Source organism: Lissotriton helveticus, chromosome 6 (genome assembly GCF_964261635.1).
Source record: "Lissotriton helveticus chromosome 6, aLisHel1.1, whole genome shotgun sequence".
Taxonomy (NCBI): Eukaryota; Metazoa; Chordata; class Amphibia; order Caudata; family Salamandridae; genus Lissotriton; species Lissotriton helveticus.
The window spans coordinates 827,128,525-827,150,292 of record NC_136067.1 but is presented as its reverse complement, the minus strand read 5'-3'; the positions used below and the strand labels follow the sequence as shown (position 1 = coordinate 827,150,292).

Sequence of the window (21,768 nt, the reverse complement as noted above, 5' to 3'; positions counted from 1 at the left end):
ACAGTATAACATTTTGGCATGTATGTTTCCGCCGTCTTTGTAAGCCTGTGACACTGTGAGTTTCAGGAATTCCACTAGCAGCACTATAGGTGGACTCACTACTACATACATAGTCAGAGAGTACTAAAAAAATGCCTTTTTTACTTTTTTTCTCTTGTTTTGCAAAAGAAATTACTGGTAAATGTTAGTAAATGTTCTTGACAGTACAGTGTACTTATACTAGTGTGTACTGTCTACTACTCTACAGTACATCATACACTCCTTTACGAGCCTACTCAAAAAAAAATTAATAAGTAAAGAGTATAATAACTTACCACCATCCGCCGCCGCTGAGACTTTCCCCCCAGCTCCTCCTGTTGGCGCCGCCGCATCCAGAGTGGACCCCTCCGCACTGCTGGCCCCGGCACTGGTGGTCATCTGTGCCGCATCAGAGGTTGTGACGTCTAGGAAAAACATGTCATATTTTCAGATGCCATACACAACCCCCTATTTTGTCTCGTAATGGAAGAAAATGTTACATAACACATTTTTTATTACTGGGATTGAAAAAAGTAACGGTTTTGGGGAGGGTGTTAACCTTTTATATGCTTATTCCATTAAATGCTACACTTCTTATGACAACTGATGAATGCTTGCTTAACATGCACCATTTTTCTCATTACAGAAAGAAGATTTCATTGCCCTTCTGCCAGACGATTCACCAACTACTACTGAGTCACCACCAGCAGTACTTTAAAGAAGGTGGGGGCTCACGCACAGTTATTCTAATAATTTCCTGTGTCTGTTAACTATTATTAAGTTTGAGTCATACTAATTTCATTCATGGGAATGTTGTTTAAACTTTAACGTCATCTTCATCCATCAGAATACTAAGCTATTAAAAATAAAGAAATAATGTTTTCATTTCTCAATTGAAAATAAAACTTTAAAACTAACAAACACTGTGTGGTTTTTGTTCACGAGTGAGTGAGCGGAAACGTTTGAACTACTGCACTTGGCAGTCATGTTTCAGTGACTCAGATAGGCCGGGACTCAGAGGTAGTCTTCTTCTGTTCTTCTGGGTCGTAAAATCATTGGTCAGACATTCTAGATAGTCGGTCAGGGGAATGGGGGTTCAACTTCTGTTCGGACTGAGGTATGTCGAAAGTCGAACTGCACCTATCATCAACAATGTCCTATTTATCTTGTCCATACTTCTTTGTGTGCAGAATGGTCCCTGAAACACTAGCGGTATGGGATGTGCTCCTCTCAAATCAAAAAGGCAACTGCTACCTTTTACTTGGTGTAAACAATGACATTTTGTTGTTGGAAATTGTCAAAGCACTTACATTAAGAAGACTGGAATAGACAGCAAGGGCAACCCAGAGGACTGCACTCAGTGCCTAGAGCTATTGCTGTATCAGAGTTTTGTTTCACACCGTTTGCCGAATGGGCAAGCTTAACTACCTACACAGACCCACTCATAATTGTAAATAGTAGTAGCACAGAGAGTGATGGTAGAGGCAGGATAAGAATATAGAAAGTAGTCTACATTAGAAGAAGATCAAAGACTATTTTGTAAAACATAGAATTATTAGGAACCAGTTTGTAATGAATAGGAGCTGTAAAAGTTAGGGAAGTACAAGTATTAATATAACAATAGAACAACTTACAGGGGCCAGCAGAAGAGCCTGCAAGGGACTGAGCATCTCCACCTTCTGCCACCGGAGTCGCTCTCGCCGCCGCCTTGCCCCTGGGAGGTCCTGGTGATCATGAAATAATGAAACACAACATGGATGATTGTTTTTTGGGAAATATTTGTACTCAATCTAAAATTATGTCGGGGAAACAAATTAACATCAATTGCATCTGATCTGATCAACAAGGAGGATAGTAGTACAGTATTGCAGGATTCGCAGACCATCTAATAGGAAAGTTATGTAATTCACTAACTACATCAACAACAAAAAGGTTCTATTACGTCTGCCATCACTCAGCAGCACGAGACGTCACGTGACAGACACAGTCCGTCATCATGATTGCAGACCACTAACAAATGTCCTATAACAAGTAAAAAATAATAAACTCAACGTATCAATCCACCACTATCTCATCAAAGTGGCAGCAGCAGGAGACAAAGAAGGACTAGACTAGAGTCTACTGTCTCTAGCATTACGCAGTAATGCTCTCAAATGACTAGAAAGTTGCAAACAAGTAAGCATAGTAGCAACGCCAATAACCAGGCGAGCACCTGCAATGACAGAAGCTATTTAAACATTAATTTACCTGCAATGTAATCGAATCAGCAGCATTCGTACTCTTCAGGAAAAAAATAGATTAGCAATATAACAGAGCAGAAGGAAAAAAAGTAGTTATTAAATAGCTACTTACCAAGGCCAGGGATCTCCACACCGAGCAGGTCGACCATGTCATGTTCCCGGTCCAAGATGTCAGTCCACCGGTGCGTCACTTGCAGGTAGATGCGCCGGACCCCAGACTCCTTGTACAGGCGCCGGCACACCTTCTCCCACAGCTGGCGACGCTCCCGGAGGCCGTAACCGGAAGCAATCCGCCCACCTGCTGCCACGGTTTTAGGGAGGTGGACTTGCACAAACACCATCAAGGCGGCCACCTCCACCGCGGAGAAGATCTCCCTGGCCTGGACTTCCTCGCCCCTCAAACGCCCGCAAGGGAGGCGGGTAGGGGGTGCTGGGCCCTTCCCCTTGTCGCCTCCCTTAGCCATGGTCCTGGGCACAAGAAGAAGGAAAGAAGAATAGGTGTGAAAAAAAAATGAGAGAGCGAAAGAAATAAAGTAGGTAATAAAGTAACAAAAAGTTTTTAAAAAAAAACACAAAATATAGATGTAGGAAATTGAAGAGAGATGAGCAAAAAAAGTTAAGAAAAACATAGGATTACGAAGATGTAAGATGGATAGAAAGGTAGCATGCACAAAACCACAACAGTGAATGAAAAACAAGATGGCCGCGCCCGTAGAGGACCGCGTGGGTAAGTTTGCGCGATATTTTCCCCGCGAGCACGCAAACACGCCCATGAACACGTAATGGTGCGCCGCATACGTCGCAAGCATGCAACGAGCGCCCGGAAACGGAAACACGTCACGCAAACAAGATGGCCGCGCCCATACATGACCGCATGGGCAACCTCGGGGTCGGTGCGCTGCAAGCGGTCCGCGAATAAGCAGAAAACCGCGCTAACACGCAAAAAAAAAAAGAAATCAGCAAATTCGCACAAATTTGCGGATTGCAAGTTCGATTTTGCACGAATACGGTCCCGCGAATTTCGCGAAATGGCAGAAAAACTAATTTTGGAAAACTGAAAGCACTTAGCAGGTGCAAAAGTTCAAGCTAATTTGTAACCATTCCCTGTAGTGCTTCCTGAGGGGCCCCACCAGAGTTCAGTTGCCTACTTGCAACTATTCTCTGACCCTGCTCTGACCCTCAAAGCAGGGTCAAAGAATACTTACAAGTATGGCACAATGCTCCTGTAAAAAAAAATAACTGCAACAGGAAGCAATTACAGCTAAGGAAGCAGGTGCCAGACTTGAAGCTCAAATTCAGTGACACATTAACCAGCCCCAAATTAATTCATCTCAGTTGGGCAGGTGTGCTTTCCCTCCCATAATCTACAGTGGTGAACCAGAGGGTGGCAGGGATGAACCAGAGGGTGGCACTGGTGAACCAGAGGGTGGCAGTGAAGAACCAGAGGGTGGCAGTGAAGAACCAGAGGGTGGCAGGGATGAACCAGAGGGTGGCAGGGATGAACCAGAGGGTGGCAGGGATGAACCAGAGGGTGGCAGGGATGAACCAGAGGGTGGCAGGGGTGAACCAGAGGGTGGCAGGGGTGAACCAGAGGGTGGCAGGGGTGAACCAGAGGGTGGCAGGGGTGAACCAGAGGGTGGCAGGGGTGAACCAGAGGTGCTGTGATGAACCAGAGGGTGGCAGTAGTGAGTGCTGAACCAGAGGGTGGCAGGGGTGAACCAGAGGGTGGCAGGGCTAAACCAGAGGGTGGCAGGGCTAAACCAGAGGGTGGCAGGGCTAAACCAGAGGGTGGCAGGGCTAAACCAGAGGGTGGCAGGGCTAAACCAGAGGGTGGCAGGGCTAAACCAGAGGGTGGCAGGGCTAAACCAGAGGGTGGCAGGGCTAAACCAGAGGGTGGCAGGGCTAAACCAGAGGGTGGCAGGGCTAAACCAGAGGGTGGCAGGGCTAAACCAGAGGGTGGCAGGGCTAAACCAGAGGGTGGCAGGGCTAAACCAGAGGGTGGCAGGGCTGAACCAGGGGGTGGCAGGGGTGAACCAGGGGGTGGCAGGGGTGAACCAGGGGGTGGCAGGGGTTAACCAGGGGGTGGCAGGGGTGAACCAGGGGGTGGCAGGGGTGAACCAGGGGGTGGCAGGGGTGAACCAGGGGGTGGCAGGGGTGAACCAGGGGGTGGCAGGGGTGAACCAGGGGGTGGCAGGGGTGAACCAGAGGGTGACAGTGCTGTACCAGAGGGTGGCAGGGTGAACCAGGGGGTGGCAGGGGTGAACCAGGGGGTGGCAGGGGTGAACCAGGGGGTGGCAGGGGTGAACCAGGGGGTGGCAGGGGTGAACCAGGGGGTGGCAGGGGTGAACCAGGGGGTGGCAGGGGTGAACCAGAGGGTGGCAGGGGTGAACCAGAGGGTGGCAGTGGTGAACCAGAGGGTGGCAGTGGTGAACCAGAGGGTGGCAGTCGTAAACCAGAGGGTGGCAGTGGTGAACCAGAGGGTGGCAGTGGTGAACCAGAGGGTGACAGTGGTGAACCAGAGGGTGACAGTGGTGAACCAGAGGGTGACAGTGGTGAACCAGAGGGTGACAGTGGTGAACCAGAGGGTGACAGTGGTGAACCAGAGGGTGACAGTGGTGAACCAGAGGGTGACAGTGGTGAACCAGAGGGTGACAGTGGTGAAGCAGAGGGTGGCAGGGATGAAGCAGAGGGTGGCAGGGATGAAGCAGAGGGTGGCAGGGATGAAGCAGAGGGTGGCAGGGATGAAGCAGAGGGTGGCAGGGATGAAGCAGAGGGTGGCAGGGATGAAGCAGAGGGTGGCAGGGATGAAGCAAAGGGTGGCAGGGATGAAGCAAAGGGTGGCAGGGATGAAGCAAAGGGTGGCAGGGATGAAGCAGAGGGTGGCAGGGATGAAGCAGAGGGTGGCAGGGATGAAGCAGAGGGTGCTGTGATGAACAAGAGGGTGGCAGGGGTGAACCAGAGGGTGGCAGGGGTGAACCAGAGGGTGGCAGGGGTGAACCAGAGGGTGGCAGGGGTGAACCAGAGGGTGGCAGGGGTGAACCAGAGGGTGGAAGGGGTGAACCAGAGGGTGGCAGTCGTAAACCAGAGGGTGGCAGTGGTGAACCAGAGGGTGGCAGTGGTGAACCAGAGGGTGGCAGTGGTGAACCAGAGGGTGGCAGTGGTGAACCAGAGGGTGACAGTGGTGAACCAGAGGGTGACAGTGGTGAACCAGAGGGTGACAGTGGTGAACCAGAGGGTGACAGTGGTGAACCAGAGGGTGACAGTGGTGAACCAGAGGGTGACAGTGGTGAACCAGAGGGTGACAGTGGTGAACCAGAGGGTGACAGTGGTGAACCAGAGGGTGACAGTGGTGAACCAGAGGGTGGCAGCAGGGGTGAACCAGAGGTGCTGTGATGAACCAGAGGGTGGCAGTAGTGAGTGCTGAACCTGAGGGTGGCAGCAGGGGTGAACCAGAGGTGCTGTGATGAACCAGAGGGTGGCAGTAGTGAGTGCTGAACCAGAGGGTGGCAGGGGTGAACCAGAGGGTGGCAGGGGTGAACCAGAGGGTGGCAGGGATGAACCAGAGGGTGGCAGGGATGAACCAGAGGGTGGCAGGGATGAACCAGAGGGTGGCAGGGATGAACCAGAGGGTGGCAGGGGTGAACCAGAGGGTGGCATGGGTGAACCAGAGGGTGGCATGGGTGAACCAGAGGGTGGCAGGGGTGAACCAGAGGTGCTGTGATGAACCAGAGGGTGGCAGTCGTAAACCAGAGGCTGTCAGTGGTGAACCAGAGGGTGTCAGTGGTGAACCAGAGGGTGTCAGTGGTGAACCAGAGGGTGTCAGTGGTGAACCAGAGGGTGTCAGTGGTGAACCAGAGGGTGTCAGTGGTGAACCAGAGGGTGTCAGTGGTGAACTAGAGGGTGGCAGGGGTGAACCAGAGGTGCTGTGATGAACCAGAGGGTGGCAATCGTAAACCAGAGGGTGGCAGTGGTGAACCAGAGGGTGCTGCGATGAACCAGAGGGTGGCAGTGGTGAGTGCTTAACCAGAGAGTGGCAGCAAGGGTGAACCAGAGGGTGCTGTGATGAACCTGAGGGTGGCAGTAGTGAGTGCTGAACCTGAGGGTGGCAGGGGTGAACCAGAGGGTGGCAGGGGTGAACCAGAGGGTGGCAGGGGTGAACCAGAGGGTGGCAGGGATGAACCAGAGGGTGGCAGGGATGAACCAGAGGGTGGCAGTGATGAACCAGAGGGTGGCAGTGATGAACCAGAGGGTGGCAGTGATGAACCAGAGGGTGGCAGTGATGAACCAGAGGGTGGCAGTGATGAACCAGAGGGTGGCAGTGATGAACCAGAGGGTGTCAGTGGTGAACCAGAGGGTGTCAGAGGGTGGCAGTGATGAACCAGAGGGTGGCAGTGATGAACCAGAGGGTGGCAGTGATGAACCAGAGGTTGCTGTGCCCATACACAACCGCATGGATAACTTCACCATGCAAGCGGCCCGTGAACACGCAAAAAGCCCCGCGAACACGCAAAAATGCCCGCGAACACGCAAAAAACCCAAAAATTCGCAATTTCGCACGAATTCGCAAATTATGCGGATCGCGAATTCGCTTTCGCACGATTTCGCGGACTGCGATTTCGCTGATTTTGCCCATACTTCGTATAGATCTGGATCTGTGCCAGTTGGATGAGAAAATAAGTTATTTACCTGTAAACTGTGGTTCTCCAGTATTGGTATCTCTCACAGATTCACATGCTTGAATCATTCCCAGTCGTCGAAGTGGGACTCCCACTTCGACGACGGGGAATGATTCAAGCATGTGAATCTATGGAAGATACCCCAATACTGGAGAATCTATATGATAATCAGCCAATGGATCTGGTGGTGGTTGGCCATAAGTGTCATCCCCAGCCCCTGCGTCAGGATCTGTATTAGGACAATCCTGTGGTGTAATGTCTAGAGGGTCTGAACTTGGTACTATAGGTACTGGTGAAGATAGAGAGGGCTAGTAGCCATGTCCTATTTCTTTTTTTTAAAGGAATTTTATATCCAGTGTCTTGTGATCTAGGAAGCTTCCTTTTGGAGGAGGAGGGTATCACAGGTTTTGTTGAAATGTGTCCAATGTCTGGTTTAATATAAATGTTCTCTTGTTTTGGATCTAGCTTTTCTTGCATGGTTTCCAGAATTGGCTACGGGGTCTTTTAAGGTGCCGAAAATTTCAGTACCGAGCCCGATTTTTCCATTTTGTCCTTCGGAACCTAGGTTTTAGGGGCCAAAGGTGTGGTATCTCGACTCAAGCCGGAAGACTGGACTTTCACTTTTGGTGCTGAGCCGGAGGTCGGAGAATTCGAAGCAGACTCTCAGTGCGTATGATGGCTGGATGGCAGTGGTGGCCCGGAAGCCTTCTGTTTGGAGGAAGTGGGTTTTGCGGGCAATGGGGTTTTAATACTCAAGGCAACTTGACCAGCTGGAACATCCTGGGACTCCAGATTGGAATCGGAGTCCCAGATGGAGAAGCCCTCTTTCTCTTCAGACGCTTCCATTTCTTCCTGTTCAATATCTTTTCCAAAGATAAGGGGGGTGTCCCCGATACTCTGCCGCTGCATTTCTCTTCGTCGAGCCAAATAGTCCTGCAGGGTCTTTTTAGAGCGAAATGAGCAACAGGCGTCACAGTCTTCTTCCTTGGGCTTCGGAGACAAGCACAGGTTACAGATCTTGTGAAGGTTGGTGCGTGGGTATTTAGTGCGGTACTGTGGGTAGAATTGGAACGGTGGCCGTTCCATCAGATTACTCGATGATGTTTTCCTCGAGTGGAAGTTAACATAAACAGGCTAGGCCTGAAGGCCGGGGTTGGAGTTTTCTCGATCCAACTAGGAATGTTTACCGATTTTCGATACACGGAGGATGGGAATCTCATTTGAAACAACTCCGGCAAGGGTACAGTGGATTCGCGCCGAAGGGATCCTGAAGAATAGTCTTGAACCGGAGCATCGCAAACCACGTCCAAACCTGATGGCGGTAAAAAAACAATCTAACAATGCAGTCAATTCCCATGCGTACTATCGCTGAAAGATGGAGTCACCTTATCTCGTGACTAGAAAGTAATATGCTACTTACCAGTATGCATCTGTTCTTGGCATGTAGAGCTGCAGAGTCGTATACTGTGCAATAGATCGCCACCTGGTGTTGGGCTCGGATGATTGCAGGTTGTTGTCTTCTTGGAAGAAGTCTTTGTAGTCACGAGATAGGTGACTCCTCCCTTGGACAATACTGCGCATGGTCATCGACTCCATCCTCAGATTGTTTTTCGCCATGATGGGAAATGATGGAGTTAGTAGAAGTAAAGAGAAAAGGATGTCCATGCGTGTGCATCTAAGTAAGATGAGTACTGGAATGGATACAAGTCCCGGGGAGGCGGGAGGGCGTGTACAACGCTGCAGCTCTACATGCCAAGAACAGATGCATACTGGTAAGTAGCATATTCCGTGCGAGGCATATGAGCTGCAGATCGTATACTGTGCATTGATTGTGCAGCAGTGTCTCCCCTAGCGGTGGTCGACTGTATCCGTTGCAGTATTTTGAAACAGTGTTTTAAGGACAGCTTGGCCTACTGCAGCTTGGCTTGCACATCAACACAGTAGTGTTTAGTGAAGTTGTGTATTGTAGACCATGTGGCTGTCTTGCATATGTCCTCTAGTGGTATATTTCCTAAGAAAGCCAAAGAGGCTCCTAGTTTGCGAGTAGAGTGCGCTCTAGGAGGAACTGCTAGTGTACGTTTAGCCTTTTGATAGCATATTTGTATACACTTTACAATCGACCTGGCAATTCCCCCCTTAGAGATGGGGTTGCCTTTGTGTGGAGGAGAGAAAATAATTGTTTTGGCTTTCAGAAGGTTTTAGTCCTATCTGTGTAGTATAACAGGGCTCTTCTAACATCTAAGGTGTGTAAAGCCCTTTCTGCAACAGAGTCCGGGTTTTGAAAAAACACAGGTAACTCAACTGATTGGTTTAGGTGAAAAGGAGTAAGAACCTTTGGCAGGAATTTTGGATTAGGCCTAAGAACCACTTTGTTAGTGTGTATCTGAAAAAATGGTTCTTGTAGTGTGTATGCTTGTATTTCGCTAACCCTCCTGAGAGAGGTGATGGTTACAAGGAAAGCAGTTTTCCATGTCAGGAACTGTAATTCACATTTATGTAAAGGCTCGAAAGGGGGTCCCGTAAGTCTTGTAAGGACCACGTTTAGGTTCCATACTGGAGCAGGTGGTAACCTAGGTGGGATTATACGTTTTAATCCTTCCATAAAAGCTTTGATAGCAGGTACTCTGAATAGAGATAGATGTTGTCTATTCTGTAAATAGGCTGCTATTGCTGCTAGATGCAGTCTTATGGAAGAATAAGCTAAATTGGACCTTTGTAGGTGTAGAAGGTAGCAAATGATATTTTGGATGGAAACATCCAGCGGATCAATGTGATTATTGTTGCAATATATCGCAAATCTTTTCCATTTAGCGGCATAACACGCCCTGGTAGTGGGTTTTCTAGCCGCTTTGATTATATTCATACAGTCTGGTGGTAGGTTTAAGTAACCAAACTCTAAGACTTCAGGAGCCAGATTGCCTAATTCAGTTGGCTTGGTTCTGGGTGTCTTATTTCTCCATGGTTCTGTGTTAACAGGGAGGGCGTAAGCTTTAATTTTTGATGTGGAACTAGTGAGAGATCCAGTAGTGTGGTGAACCACGGCTGGCGTGCCCATGTGGGCGCTACTAGTATCAGATTGAGAGACTGTTGTCTGAGTTCGCGCACTACTAGTGGAATGAGTGGGAGAGGCGGAAAAGCGTACGCAAATCTGCCTGACCAGTTCATCCATATTGCATTCCCCTCCGACCTTGGGTGTGGAAACCTGGCGGCGAAGGGTGGGCATTTTGTGTTCTCGTGGGTGGCAAACAGATCTATTTGTGGATGCCCCCACATTTGGAAGAATGGCTGAAGAACTTGTGGATGTATCTCCCATTCGTGAATCTGTTGTGACTGTCGACTCAACAGATCTGCTATCTGATTGTGAATTCCTGGAAGGTGCTCTACTGTCAGATGTATGTTTTGTTTCTTTTTAGGTGATAACTTTACATGTGGATGATTGATTACAGTATGAGAATGTGTTAATTCTAGATGAACCAAGATTGTGTCTTCCACGTTTGAAAATCTTTTTATGAAATGACAATGTATTTTTATGTATCTTAATAGGTTTTGTTTTAATAAATTTGTATACTTTTATAACAAAATGTTTCTGTTTATGTTTAAGCTTAATTAAGCTTTGTGTCCAATTCCAGTATTTGGTATTATTCTCTCAGTACCTCCACCAAGGGAAAGCATTTGACTTTACTGTTTTGAGGAATGGCCTATCTCCAAATGTTCTGTGCAAGCTGGGACAGTTGCAGAGAGTGTTTCCCCCCTGTTTTTGTATATAGTACATGGATGTCAAATTGTCCGTCCAGATCAAGACAGCTTTGTTTTGTACTTGTACTTGAAAAGTTTTGAGTGCTAGGAAGATTGCTAGCAGCTCTAGATGGTTGATATGGAACAGTTTTTGTTGGTTGTTCCATTGGCCTTGTGTGGTATAATGTAGGAGATGGGCTCCCCATCCTGTGAGGGATGCGTCTGTCGTGAGCACTATCTGTGGAACAGGCTCTAGGAACGGCCGTCCCTTTGTCAAATTTTTGGTGTTCCACCATTGCAGAAAGCGATATGTACGGCTGTCCACCAACACCAGGTCTGTGAGCTGACCTTGAGCATGATTCCATTGTTGTGCTAGACATTCTTGTAATGGTCGCATTTGCAGTCTTGCATTTGGCACTATAAAGATGCAAGATGCCATCATTCCTATTAGTCTCATGAACACCTTGGCTTGGAGAGACTGTTGGTGTTGAAAAATGGAGACTGAGGTCTGAATGCTCTGTATCCTGACTGGACTGGGTTACGCTTGAGCTGTAGATGTGTCTATGGTAGCTCCTAGATACTGATGAACGTGCGAAGGCTCTAGGTGCAACTTGGTGTAGTTTATGGTAAACCCTAATTCGTGCAGTGTCTGAATTGTTTGCTTTGTATGACGGGCACATTGACTGTATGATTTTGATTTTATGAGCCAATTGTCTAGGTAAGGGAAGACGTGTATCTGTTGTCTTCTGAGATGTGCCGCTACTACAGCTAAGCACTTTGTGAACACTCGTGGTGCTGTTGTGACCCCGATGGAAGGACTTTGAATTGATAGTGCTGTCCTTGTATGACAAACCTTAGGTTCTTCCTGTGAGCAAGATGTATAGCAATGTGAAAGTAGGCGTCCTTTAGGTCTAGTGTTGAAAGAAAATCGCCTTGTTGTAGTAGTGGGAGTACTTGCTGCAGAGTGATCATGTGGAAATGATCAGACTGTATGTAATGGTTGAGGGGCCTGAGGTCGAGGATTGGCATTAGTGTCCCATTCTTTTTGGGAATTAGGAAGTACAGGGAGTAAACTCCTGTTCCTTGTTCCTCTAAAGGAACTACTTGTATAGCATCCTTTTGTAGAAGTGCTAGAACTTCTTGTTGAAGTAGGGTAATATGGTCTGTGGACATTGGACGCTGCCTGGGTGGTATGTTTGAGGGGGTTGCTATGAGTTCTAGGCAGTAACCATGTTAGATAATTTGTCTTACCCACCTGTCTGTTGTGATGGAATTCCAGAATTTGCCCCCCACAGGGGTTGAATGCTGTGGGGGAGTCAAAGGGAAGTCACTGTTTGGGAGTGGAAGAGGAGCGGTTGTTGTTATTACCTCTACCTCTTGCCTTGTTATCATTTCCTCTGTATCCTCCTCTGAAGTAGCTTTTGTTAGAGGAGGTCTGTGTATTTGTTTTAAAAGATGACGTCGTGTCTGCGCCGGTTTGCTTTGAGCCTCCTCTATAGAAGGAGCGGCGAAAAGAACTTCTAGTCTGTGTGGATTGTAATGCACCCATAGACTTAGCTGTGTCTGTTTTCATTTTTTCTAGTGTGTCTGTGTCCTTTTTCATTTTTTCTAGTGTGTTATCTACTTCGGGCCCGAACAATTGGTTTCGATTGAAGGGCTGGTTCAAAATGGTAGTCTGTACCTCGGTTTTAAAACCTGAAATGCGTAGCCACGCATGTCGTCCGAGTATGACACTGGTATTGACTGCCCTGGATGCTGTGTCAGCTACATCTAGTGCACATTTGATTGAAGCATTGGATATTAACTTGCCTTCCTGTATGAGCTCTGTTGCCTGATCTTTGTACTGATCTGGGAGGTGCTCCATTAGTTTTTCTAGTTGGTCGTAGAGCGCCCTATCATAGCGTGAGAGCAGTGCTTGTGTGTTTGCTATGCGCCATATATTTGTTGCTTGCGCAGCAATCCTTTTCCCTGACGCATCAATAAATTTAGATTCTTTGTCAGGCGGGGGCGTGTCGCCACAAGTTTGGGAACTGGCTCTTTTTCGTGCGTTAGACACTACTAAAGAGTCTAGTGGCAGATGTCCCCTAATACAGACTGCATCAGATGGTGCTGGTCTGTATTTCTTTTCAATTCTTGGATTTAGTACTCTACAGCGTACCGGGTCTTTAAATACTTCTGGAGCATGTTTAATGACTCCTTTGATCATAGGTAATATTTGTGTAGACCTTTGTGACTGCTCAAATGTATCCAGTAAAAAATCCTCATCAATGGCATCAGAGTGCTTTGAAACCCCGTGGTAAAGGGCTGCCCTATTCAATAAATGATTAAACCCAATGCTATCCTCTGGAGGGGAAGGTTTTGTTGGGTAAGACTGAGGATCAGGAATGTCGGGCACATTGTGTGGTGGGAAATCATACATGTCATCGTCCTTAGGATATTTAGGATTGACATCCTCATCTAAGGGGTCTTCTTGTGGTATGTCATCTCCCCCACCTATATCATACTCCTCATCAGTGTGGTGTGACAATGCAGGAGATTGAACAGGAGAAACTGTAGGTTCAATGTAAGGAGGGATAGGAGAGGAAGAAGGTGAAGGAGAGGAAGGGTGCATTGGAGAAGTTGCACAGTCCTTCTTTTTGGCAGGAACCACAGGTCGAAGTGGTGTTTCTGCTGGTCTCTTTTTATAAGGAATAGCAGTTTTTGGATTGATATGGGCTTTCCTTTGTTTAGGATCTGGCTTAAACAGTTGTTCCTCCTCTACAACCTTCTTTGGAGTCGATTTTTTCGGTGCCGATAGGGGTTGTTTTGTGTGTTTTGCTTTAGGAGGCGTTATTGAGTCCTTTGGCTAAGTTTTCGGTGCCGGCTTAGTAGGAGTTTTTGGTACAGAGGTTGGAGATTTGGGAGTGGAGACAGGTCCCGTTGGCCTTGTGGCGTCGGACTCTGGTTTCCCATGCTTATTTTTGGAACCGGAAGGCTTCGGAGTCGGAGCGTTTTTCGGATCCGGTCCAGTCTTAGGCTTCGGCACCGACGCGTCCTTTGGTTTGGCTGCCGAAGGATGTTTGTCTTTGGGATGTGTGTGCTTCGGTGCCAATGGGAGAGGTGGAATTGGCATGTGTGGTCTTGTCGGTGCCGAGGCACCGGAAGGCGTAGTTGTTTTCCTCGGAGCCGAGCCCGAATGCGGGGCATCGGAGGGGGTATTTTGGTCTCGACTGGGCCCCATGGGCGGAGTGCTTACCGTTGCCTTTGGTTTGGGTAGTGTTTGTTGTGCAGGGGCAGAGGTACTCACGGGTTGTCGAGATGGAATCGAATCGTCCGAGTCCTCTGCCCCCGATATGATCTGGAGATCAGGCGAGTCTTCCTCGGCGACGAGTGGAGCCTCGTCCTCGGAGACGTCTTCTTCGACGATCTCCTCCTAAAAGATGGCCTCCGGTGCTAGTGCTGATCTCCTCATCTCGTGTCGACGCGCCCTCCGATCCCAAATTGTCTTCTTCGATCGGAAGGACGCACAAGCTGTGCAGGTCGACTCGTCGTGTTCCGGCGATAGACAGAGGTTGCAGACCTCGTGATGGTCGCTATGAGGGAATTTTGCTCGACATACCGGGCATCTCTTGAATGGAGTTCTGTCTATGAGGCGTAGGCCGTACGGCGCCGATAGGCCCAGCGGCCCGCGTCGACGCACCGGGATTTTGTTGATGTCGAAAGTTGTTTATTCGATGTCGATAATGTTTGTTATAAAGTTGTTCGCTTCGAAGTTGCAGAAAAAGTATTTTCTAGCCGGAGCGGAAAACTTTCATCCGAACCCAGTGGCGGAAAAAAACAATCTGAGGATGGAGTCGATGACCATGCGCAGTATGGTCCAAGGGAGGAGTCACCTATCTTGTGACTACAAAGACTTCTTCCAAGAAGACAACAATCTGCAATCATCCGAGCCCAACACCAGGTGGCGATCTAATGCACAGTATACGATCTGCAGCTCATATGCCTCGAACATACTTCGAAGAAAAACAACTTGCAAATATCCAGACTGAACACTAGATGGCAGGAGTATGCAAAGCATGTGTATCTACACCACACATGCTTCGAACATCCTCTTCCCAAAAGTATCAAGCCTTTTGAATTCCCTGGTCCATGTGAGTGGAAAGGAATTTGCCAGCATTTACTTTGGACCTTGAGGCCTGCACCACCAGGCTTTCAGGGGTGAGGTGCTAGGTAAGGAAAGCTGGATCCCCAAGAGCGAGGTGGTGGCGAGGTGCAGTTGTCCTGTGCAATGGGGTGCCCGTGTACGGCTTGTCACAAGCACCAAGCAGGACATCAGAAAGGGCTTCATTTAAGGGCAGTAGGAGTTCTTTGTGGGATACATCCCACCCCAAACAACTTCCCCAGCTGAAGCACCTGTCTAGACATTGGTCTCGACTTCCAGGGTAGGCAGTTGGAGGTCAAGGACCTCAGCGGTGCACATCCCCATAAATAGCAAAGGAGGCCCCTTCTTCCGTAGCCACACAGGGAGGAGAGACCAGGCCAGTAACTGATAAAGTGTTCAGGCCACTGGCATCTGTCAGCTCCTCATATAAGTTGTTGTCATTCACTTTGGCTAAAGGGTCTTCATTGGGGGAGGTGGTAATCGGAGTAGCTGTAAGGATCCTCAGATCCATCCCAGTAAAAATTCTCAAAGGGACTCTCACGGAAAGGTTACTGGGGTCCAGTTGGCGCAGGAGTCAACATCGAACGATGCCGGTCCAGCTCAGTGTCATACCTCAGTGTATACCTATGGGCTGGGTGCCACGAGAGGCTCAGGAAACAGCATCATAAGAGAACCTCTTCGAAGGTTGCAAATTTGCAACTGGGGGCGGGTCCCTCAGACTAATTCAGGGATGCATGGAGCTGACCCAGGCTCAAGTGCCGTGGGTGGAGTGCGGGAGCAGAACCTCAACTTATGGAGTCGTTCTCAAGCCTTATCCGAGGACTTGGACTGGTGCAGCGAGGTCGCAGAATGCTTTGACTTCTTGTGCGACTTCGGATTCATGGTGCAACAGTTGGCACAGTTTCTACAGTCGTGGTCTGACTTCAGGCACCACAGATAAACCAAACAGGGGTCATTCACACACATTTTCCTGTGACAGAACCCACAGGGTTTAAAACACACTGGCTACCGCAGAGACATTCCTAGCACACAGAGCAGAATGCTAAAAAAGTCATACAATTTTTTTTTTAAAGTGGTCAAAAAATGACCTGGGTAGCTCTTCTGGATCCGCGATGCTGGTGCTGAATGAATGGAACAGATGTCCACTCGCTGAGGTGGTGCCTACATAGGCACCGCACACGGAAAATACAAAATACAAACCTCTTTCCCTCTTCTATCCCGCCACCTACCCTTCTCTACCCAAACAACTGAATAACATATCCACTACTCAAATTACTTCATATTTTACTATACTGATTTTCAACACTAATCCTTTATGGGTTCCAGAGTGGCATGCTACTCACCAGAAAAGCGCTTCAATACAATCCGGGGTACAAAGTGCTATATGAATGCAAAACTTTCTTCCCCTTTTATCCCTCTGCTACTATCCTTCCCACTCCAAATAACGGACTAATATCCACCACTGAAATTACTTAATATTTCACCATATTAATTCACCACTAATCCTTTATGGGCTTCCTGAATAGCGTGCTTCAACAAGCGCTATATAAATACAAACCTTTTTACCCCTCTATCCCTCTGCTATCATTCAAAATCCAAATAACTGACTAACCTATCCACCACTTAAAATGTACTTGCATGTTTCACTATACTAATTCAACACTAATCCTCTATGGGTCCCGGAGTAGTGTGCTACTCGCCGAAAAAGCGCTCCAACGTCTCGTCAGGGGTAGTAAGCGCTATATAAATGCAATTACAATACAATACATCTCATCTGGTGAGGACAGCGCCTACACTGAACTTTTTAAAGTCACCTACCAACGTACAGGGGCTTATGATTTTCCAGATCCAGTCTGATGCCTGGGGGATATTCTAAGGTAAGGATTTGCGAATATAAGTCTCTATCAGATACCATACATCTACTCTGACACAGTTGTAATCACATCACAGTGCCTAGTGATTGGGTTTGCGGTTTAGGCTGCTGCTCAGGATTCAGGTGTTGCTCTTTAATGGTGCCTGTGTCCATACTGGAGTGAATTCCTCAGGAACACGAGGAGAGAGTTAAATTAAAGGAGGCCTGTGCAAAAATAAAAGTGTAGAAGGGGAACGCCCCAGTCCAGAAGTCCCAGTTGGAAGCAAAAGAAATATGGAATTAAGGGGATGGAAAAAAACCTTATGAAATGAAGAAAAATGTCCTCTGAATAAAAGAAAATGAAAACCCTAAACACCAACAAGATTTACCCTACTGGGCGGTACCCATCCTGCCACCGTTTTGTGGTGAAAATAGGACAGGGCTGGGTATACTGCCACCCATCTGTTCACCAACTGCAAAAATGTACTTTGTGAGCTGTCTGGTATCTGAAGGGAATGCGGAAAATATCAATGTGAGCCAAAATGTACTTAGAAGCATTGTTTTCTTTCAAATTAACAGTAGTACTAACACTTTTTCATATACAGCACACTAAGGATGGAAGGGTGCTACATATCTGACAGTATAGACCAACAGATTTCATTTGATGACTGGCAGTTGTGAGAGTTTATGAACACACTACAAAACTGAGGAACTCCCCACAGTGTGGGTGGCTTTAGTGACAATTTCAATGACAAATCAATCTTGCCAATTTTACTGCTGGCATTTTTCTAATTTGTAGATTCCAATTTACAAAGCATTCCAAAGAAAAAACACATTCAAAGATTGTAGACATACGTACACTTCCAGCCACTCCATTGGCTTGCTTTGTCTTCTGTGGTTTCTGCAAAACTGGGGGTGGTATTGGCTTCTTTTTTATTGGTTTCTTTTTCTTCGATTTTGTAGTTTTTTTGGCTGCTTTATTCTTTTGTTGCCATCCTTTGTTTTTAATTTTGTTAATATCTCCAGGCTGTAAGAGGTGACAACAAAATCGAATAGTATTTAGTGCACTGCCATGAATCATCACTTAAAGAAAGTGTCAAGCCACTTCTCTGACAAGAAAGCAATTCAGTTTCAGTTTACATGAATATGTTCAGCAGGATTCAAAGCACAATTTAAGAAGCACACAAAAAGGTTAATAATTTATCAAGGTGTGCTTGAATTTATTAACAATTGCCATAGAAGGTGCAAAGCACTTTAGAAACTACTTTTTTACTAGCTAACTAATGTAGGACCCAACTCAGAGTGGTGGTGGAGGTGCCGGGTAGAGTGCAGTCAGGGTTAATGGTGCATAACTGTGGGAAACAAAGTAGTTTCCCACTGGAGTCCTAAGTCTATAGTAATAGGTTTCTGCCAAGGAACCGCAGCTGACTCTCAGGGTGGCGAGGTGGAGCAGTCAAAGGCTTCTCATGAGTTACAAGGAGGACAAGAGTCAAGAACCGAACAGTTAAACAACAGACAGAATAATGTACTCTCCAACCTAGTGTTTAGCTAAGTAAAAAAAGTATTTTCACAGCAAAACAAAATGCTACACAGTTCAATAGGGGCAGTTACAGGGTTGAAATTACACCTACGATTTCCAGTCAAGCATTACGCCTATTAAGGTGTCCTCTCTCCATTGTAAAAAGCTCTCATTGCCTACAACTATACAAAAGTAGAGGCACAGGCATGGATTAGGATCAGAGGTAGTTTATTAGTTATTACCTCACAAAAAGGTCTTCCTAAAAAGCAATCACACTGGGAACAGTTCATGTTCTCAAGACACATGTACCTCTGTCCAATCAGTTTAGCCTTAGGACCCGCTTAACCTGCTCACTGAGAAGTGGCTGGTAAGGTACTGGCAGGTATGCTCATTTGACCTGCACATTCAGTTGCTGCATGGTCCACGGTGGAGGCCTAACTCTGGACTCGGGCCACTGGGGCTTGAGCAGCGTGTCAGGCATGCTCGACTGATGCAATGGCCGCTCACACCAACACCATGAAAGCTTCAATAAAACCAATCCTGACAAGCGCGAAGAATCCCTGGTCCATAAATCTTGCTGTAGCTAAGGAACGTTTGCAACTAGTGGTGGTGAACTGAGATACAAATTCAACCAACTATATTAGCATCAAAGCTGCAATAAGAAAACAACTGCATAATCGTTCATGAGAGTTGGAAATGGAAGTCCTTCTAGCATAGGCCCTAACCAGTCACTAACGGCGCCACAACTGAACAACCCAGCCAAACTTCATCACCAACCAGCAGTGGGAAAACACTCTCTAAAACAAATGTTATTCTCAAGATTAATTCAACTTCCATTTAGAGAATTGTATCCAGCATAAAGATCTCTTGAAAACATTACCGGCTATAGATTGAGTAACCATAAAAGGGAATCTTTTTCACATATACTACTCTGCTGCCTGACGCTGTTACATGCACGTCGAACCTTACAGAGGCCTATCTTTTTACAGCATGGAATTCGGTGGGCCAAAGAGGCCATCACTCTTCTATACTCCATGGAATCAGTGGTAAAAATTGCCCAGTTTGAGAAATTCATAATGCAAAAACTCGTTCCTCCTCGAGCGTCAACATGAGGATGATTGAGATGGATAAAAACTGGAATAAAAAAAAAACGTGGACTTACGATGGTCAATGAAAGGAGGAGAAGGAAAAAAGACATGATTATTTTTTCAGAGCCCGGGTGGGAGCTGTAAAGTCGGAAAGTCGGAAAAAGGCACACCCCACCTTTTGGACCTTTCGGACTAGATTTGATGCTTCGAGGGGCATTGATTGATTGACTGACATTAACCAAAATAAGCTTTTTTGAGCCCGAGACTCTCCCGTACTGGTACAAAGAAGAAAAAAAATAGCTTTTCATTTTTTTTTCCCCGAGGTTCTGGGCGTCGTCTCGAGTTGGACAGACGGGGTCAGCAGCAGCCTGTGAGAAGGAAAAGATACGGACTTACTGACCGCGGTAGCTACCTTGCCCATTCACTTCTCCGTGCAATCTCACTCCATGCTCGTAAGTACTAATCGGTGCCGCTTTGGTTGATCAGCTCGAGCACGAGCTGAGTTGGGAGGTGAGGAGCTGGAGTAGGGGTGTGAGGGGCATGTGAGTGAGAGAGTGGTCGACCCTAGTGCTAATGAAACACCGTGTAAGGAGCGCCAGGTCCTAAGCGGGAAAAAAAAAAACTTGCATCGGATAATTCAAAAAGACTAAGGCTAGGGCCAAGACATTAAAACGCTATAACGCTATAACTGCTAGACTGCTATAAAACGTAGCAAATAGAAAGAAATTTGCCTCTAACATTCGATTCTCTCTACGGCGCCGTTACTGCTCTGCTCAGCCGTCTGGAAGGATCTGACCTTTGCCCCGGGTTTCAGTTACCAATCACTTGGTCAGAGGCTGACAGTGGCTATTTGTACAAGCTGGGAGGGGAGGAAAAAAAAAAAAGGAGGGGCTCTAGTCTTAAAGGCGCACACTCGTAATATTGCGCTCCACTCAAGAATGCGAGAAGAGCATCGCTGGATACGGAAAGTGCCTTATTATATGATAAGACGGTCATAAATGTGGCAGTGGCAGTGGCAGTGATAACGACCCAGGAACTCCTTAAAACTCCACGAAGTGGCGATAGGCAATATACACAATGTTTGCAGAAGCAATATAACCGTAAATGTAACTGTGAGGGTGTCAATAGCAGCTTTGGCTCTCACTGTCCTCTCTGTCAACCCAAAGTCCAAGGAAACGGAAATAAACGACACATAAACCTGAGCATTTGTGGCATCTTAAACACACCAAATTCGGTAAAAACAGGGCAGGAATTGACTGCTCGATACCTTAACCAGATAAAGCTAAATAAACAAAGGTGCAAAAAAAAAGAACAACGAGCAAAGTCTAGGGCAAGAAGTGACAGACAAGATGAATGAAACGGATATAAAAAGGATGGAGGATCTTCAAGAAAGTACTCAGGAGGTGATAAGCGATTTACAGAATCAGAACCTGGTTAGTGATATTTCATTGCCCCGACCGAATATATGGGAAGTACAACAGCATGAAGAGCCTGAGTCTGATGAGCCTAATACGTCTAATAAGAAGGTTCAAGAAGTGGACAGGGGCCATACCTTGAAACCAATGCCGCAAAGACGGGAAACAAGAGGGACCAAAGCCAAAGAAATAAAAGATAAAGAACAGGAACAGGATAGAGGGAAGGAGAGAGTTAACGAGAATGAGAATGAAAAGGAGAAGGGGAAGGAGGATGACAAAGTTAGCAAAGAAAAACTAAAAAAGGAAAAAAAAAGCGACAGGCAAGTGGCTAAAGGCAAAGGCAGTGGCATAGAATCAGATAAAAAGAAAGAGAAAATTAAAGAGAAACATCAGGAGCAGGAGAAAGACTATGAAGATACTGAAGAGATGGAATTAATGATGAAAAAAGCAAAACGCCTACAAACCATCAAAGAATTAAAAGCAAATGCAAAAATGACGGGGGAGTCAATGGCATCACAGCCTAACATATTAAATATTTTTAGCCCAGTGCCCAAAACTGGGGCAAATAAAGGGCTAAGGCAGGCGGTAATAACACATGAGTCAACAGGGGGAATTGCAAAAAACAATCTTGTGGTTGATGGACAAGTAATCTTGAATCCCCCACCTGATAAACCACTGTCGCTAGGAACCGATACAAACTCTGAAGAGTCTGATGTAGACATGTATGAGACAGGGATCTCGACTGCTAGTGAGACGAGTGAAGTCAACAAAAGAAGAGACTAAGAACTATCATCCCCGGAAATATCTGGACGTTCTGAAACAAGGAAGGAGAGTGATCATGGACAAGGAAGCACACCAAGGAAAAAATTAGAGAAAAGAAGAACAAGAAATAAAAGATTAAATAAATCAACCTATGATGAAACCACCGATCAAGGAAGCAACACAGAATTGATTGATCCTCGGAAAAAATTAAAATCTAAAAAATTAATAGAAACAATGAAGACTCAGGAAAGTGGGGAGGAATCAACTGCGACATTTCTGAATATGACGAGGGAGGAGAGGCAAACGAACCATCTTTGAAAGC

At 46.8% G+C, this 21,768-nt stretch overlaps 1 protein-coding gene across 1 annotated transcript in view; it reads right to left on the bottom strand.

Annotated features, from left to right (window-relative positions):
* Nucleotides 1-21,768, bottom strand: part of SEC63 (SEC63 protein translocation regulator) — an 844,363-nt gene that overhangs the window by 280,978 nt on the left and 541,617 nt on the right. Inside the window, exon 16 of the mRNA XM_078648413.1 lies at nucleotides 17,522-17,689. Within this exon, the coding sequence (XP_078504539.1) occupies nucleotides 17,522-17,689 (168 nt within the window). The remainder of the gene's footprint in view (nucleotides 1-17,521; nucleotides 17,690-21,768) is intronic.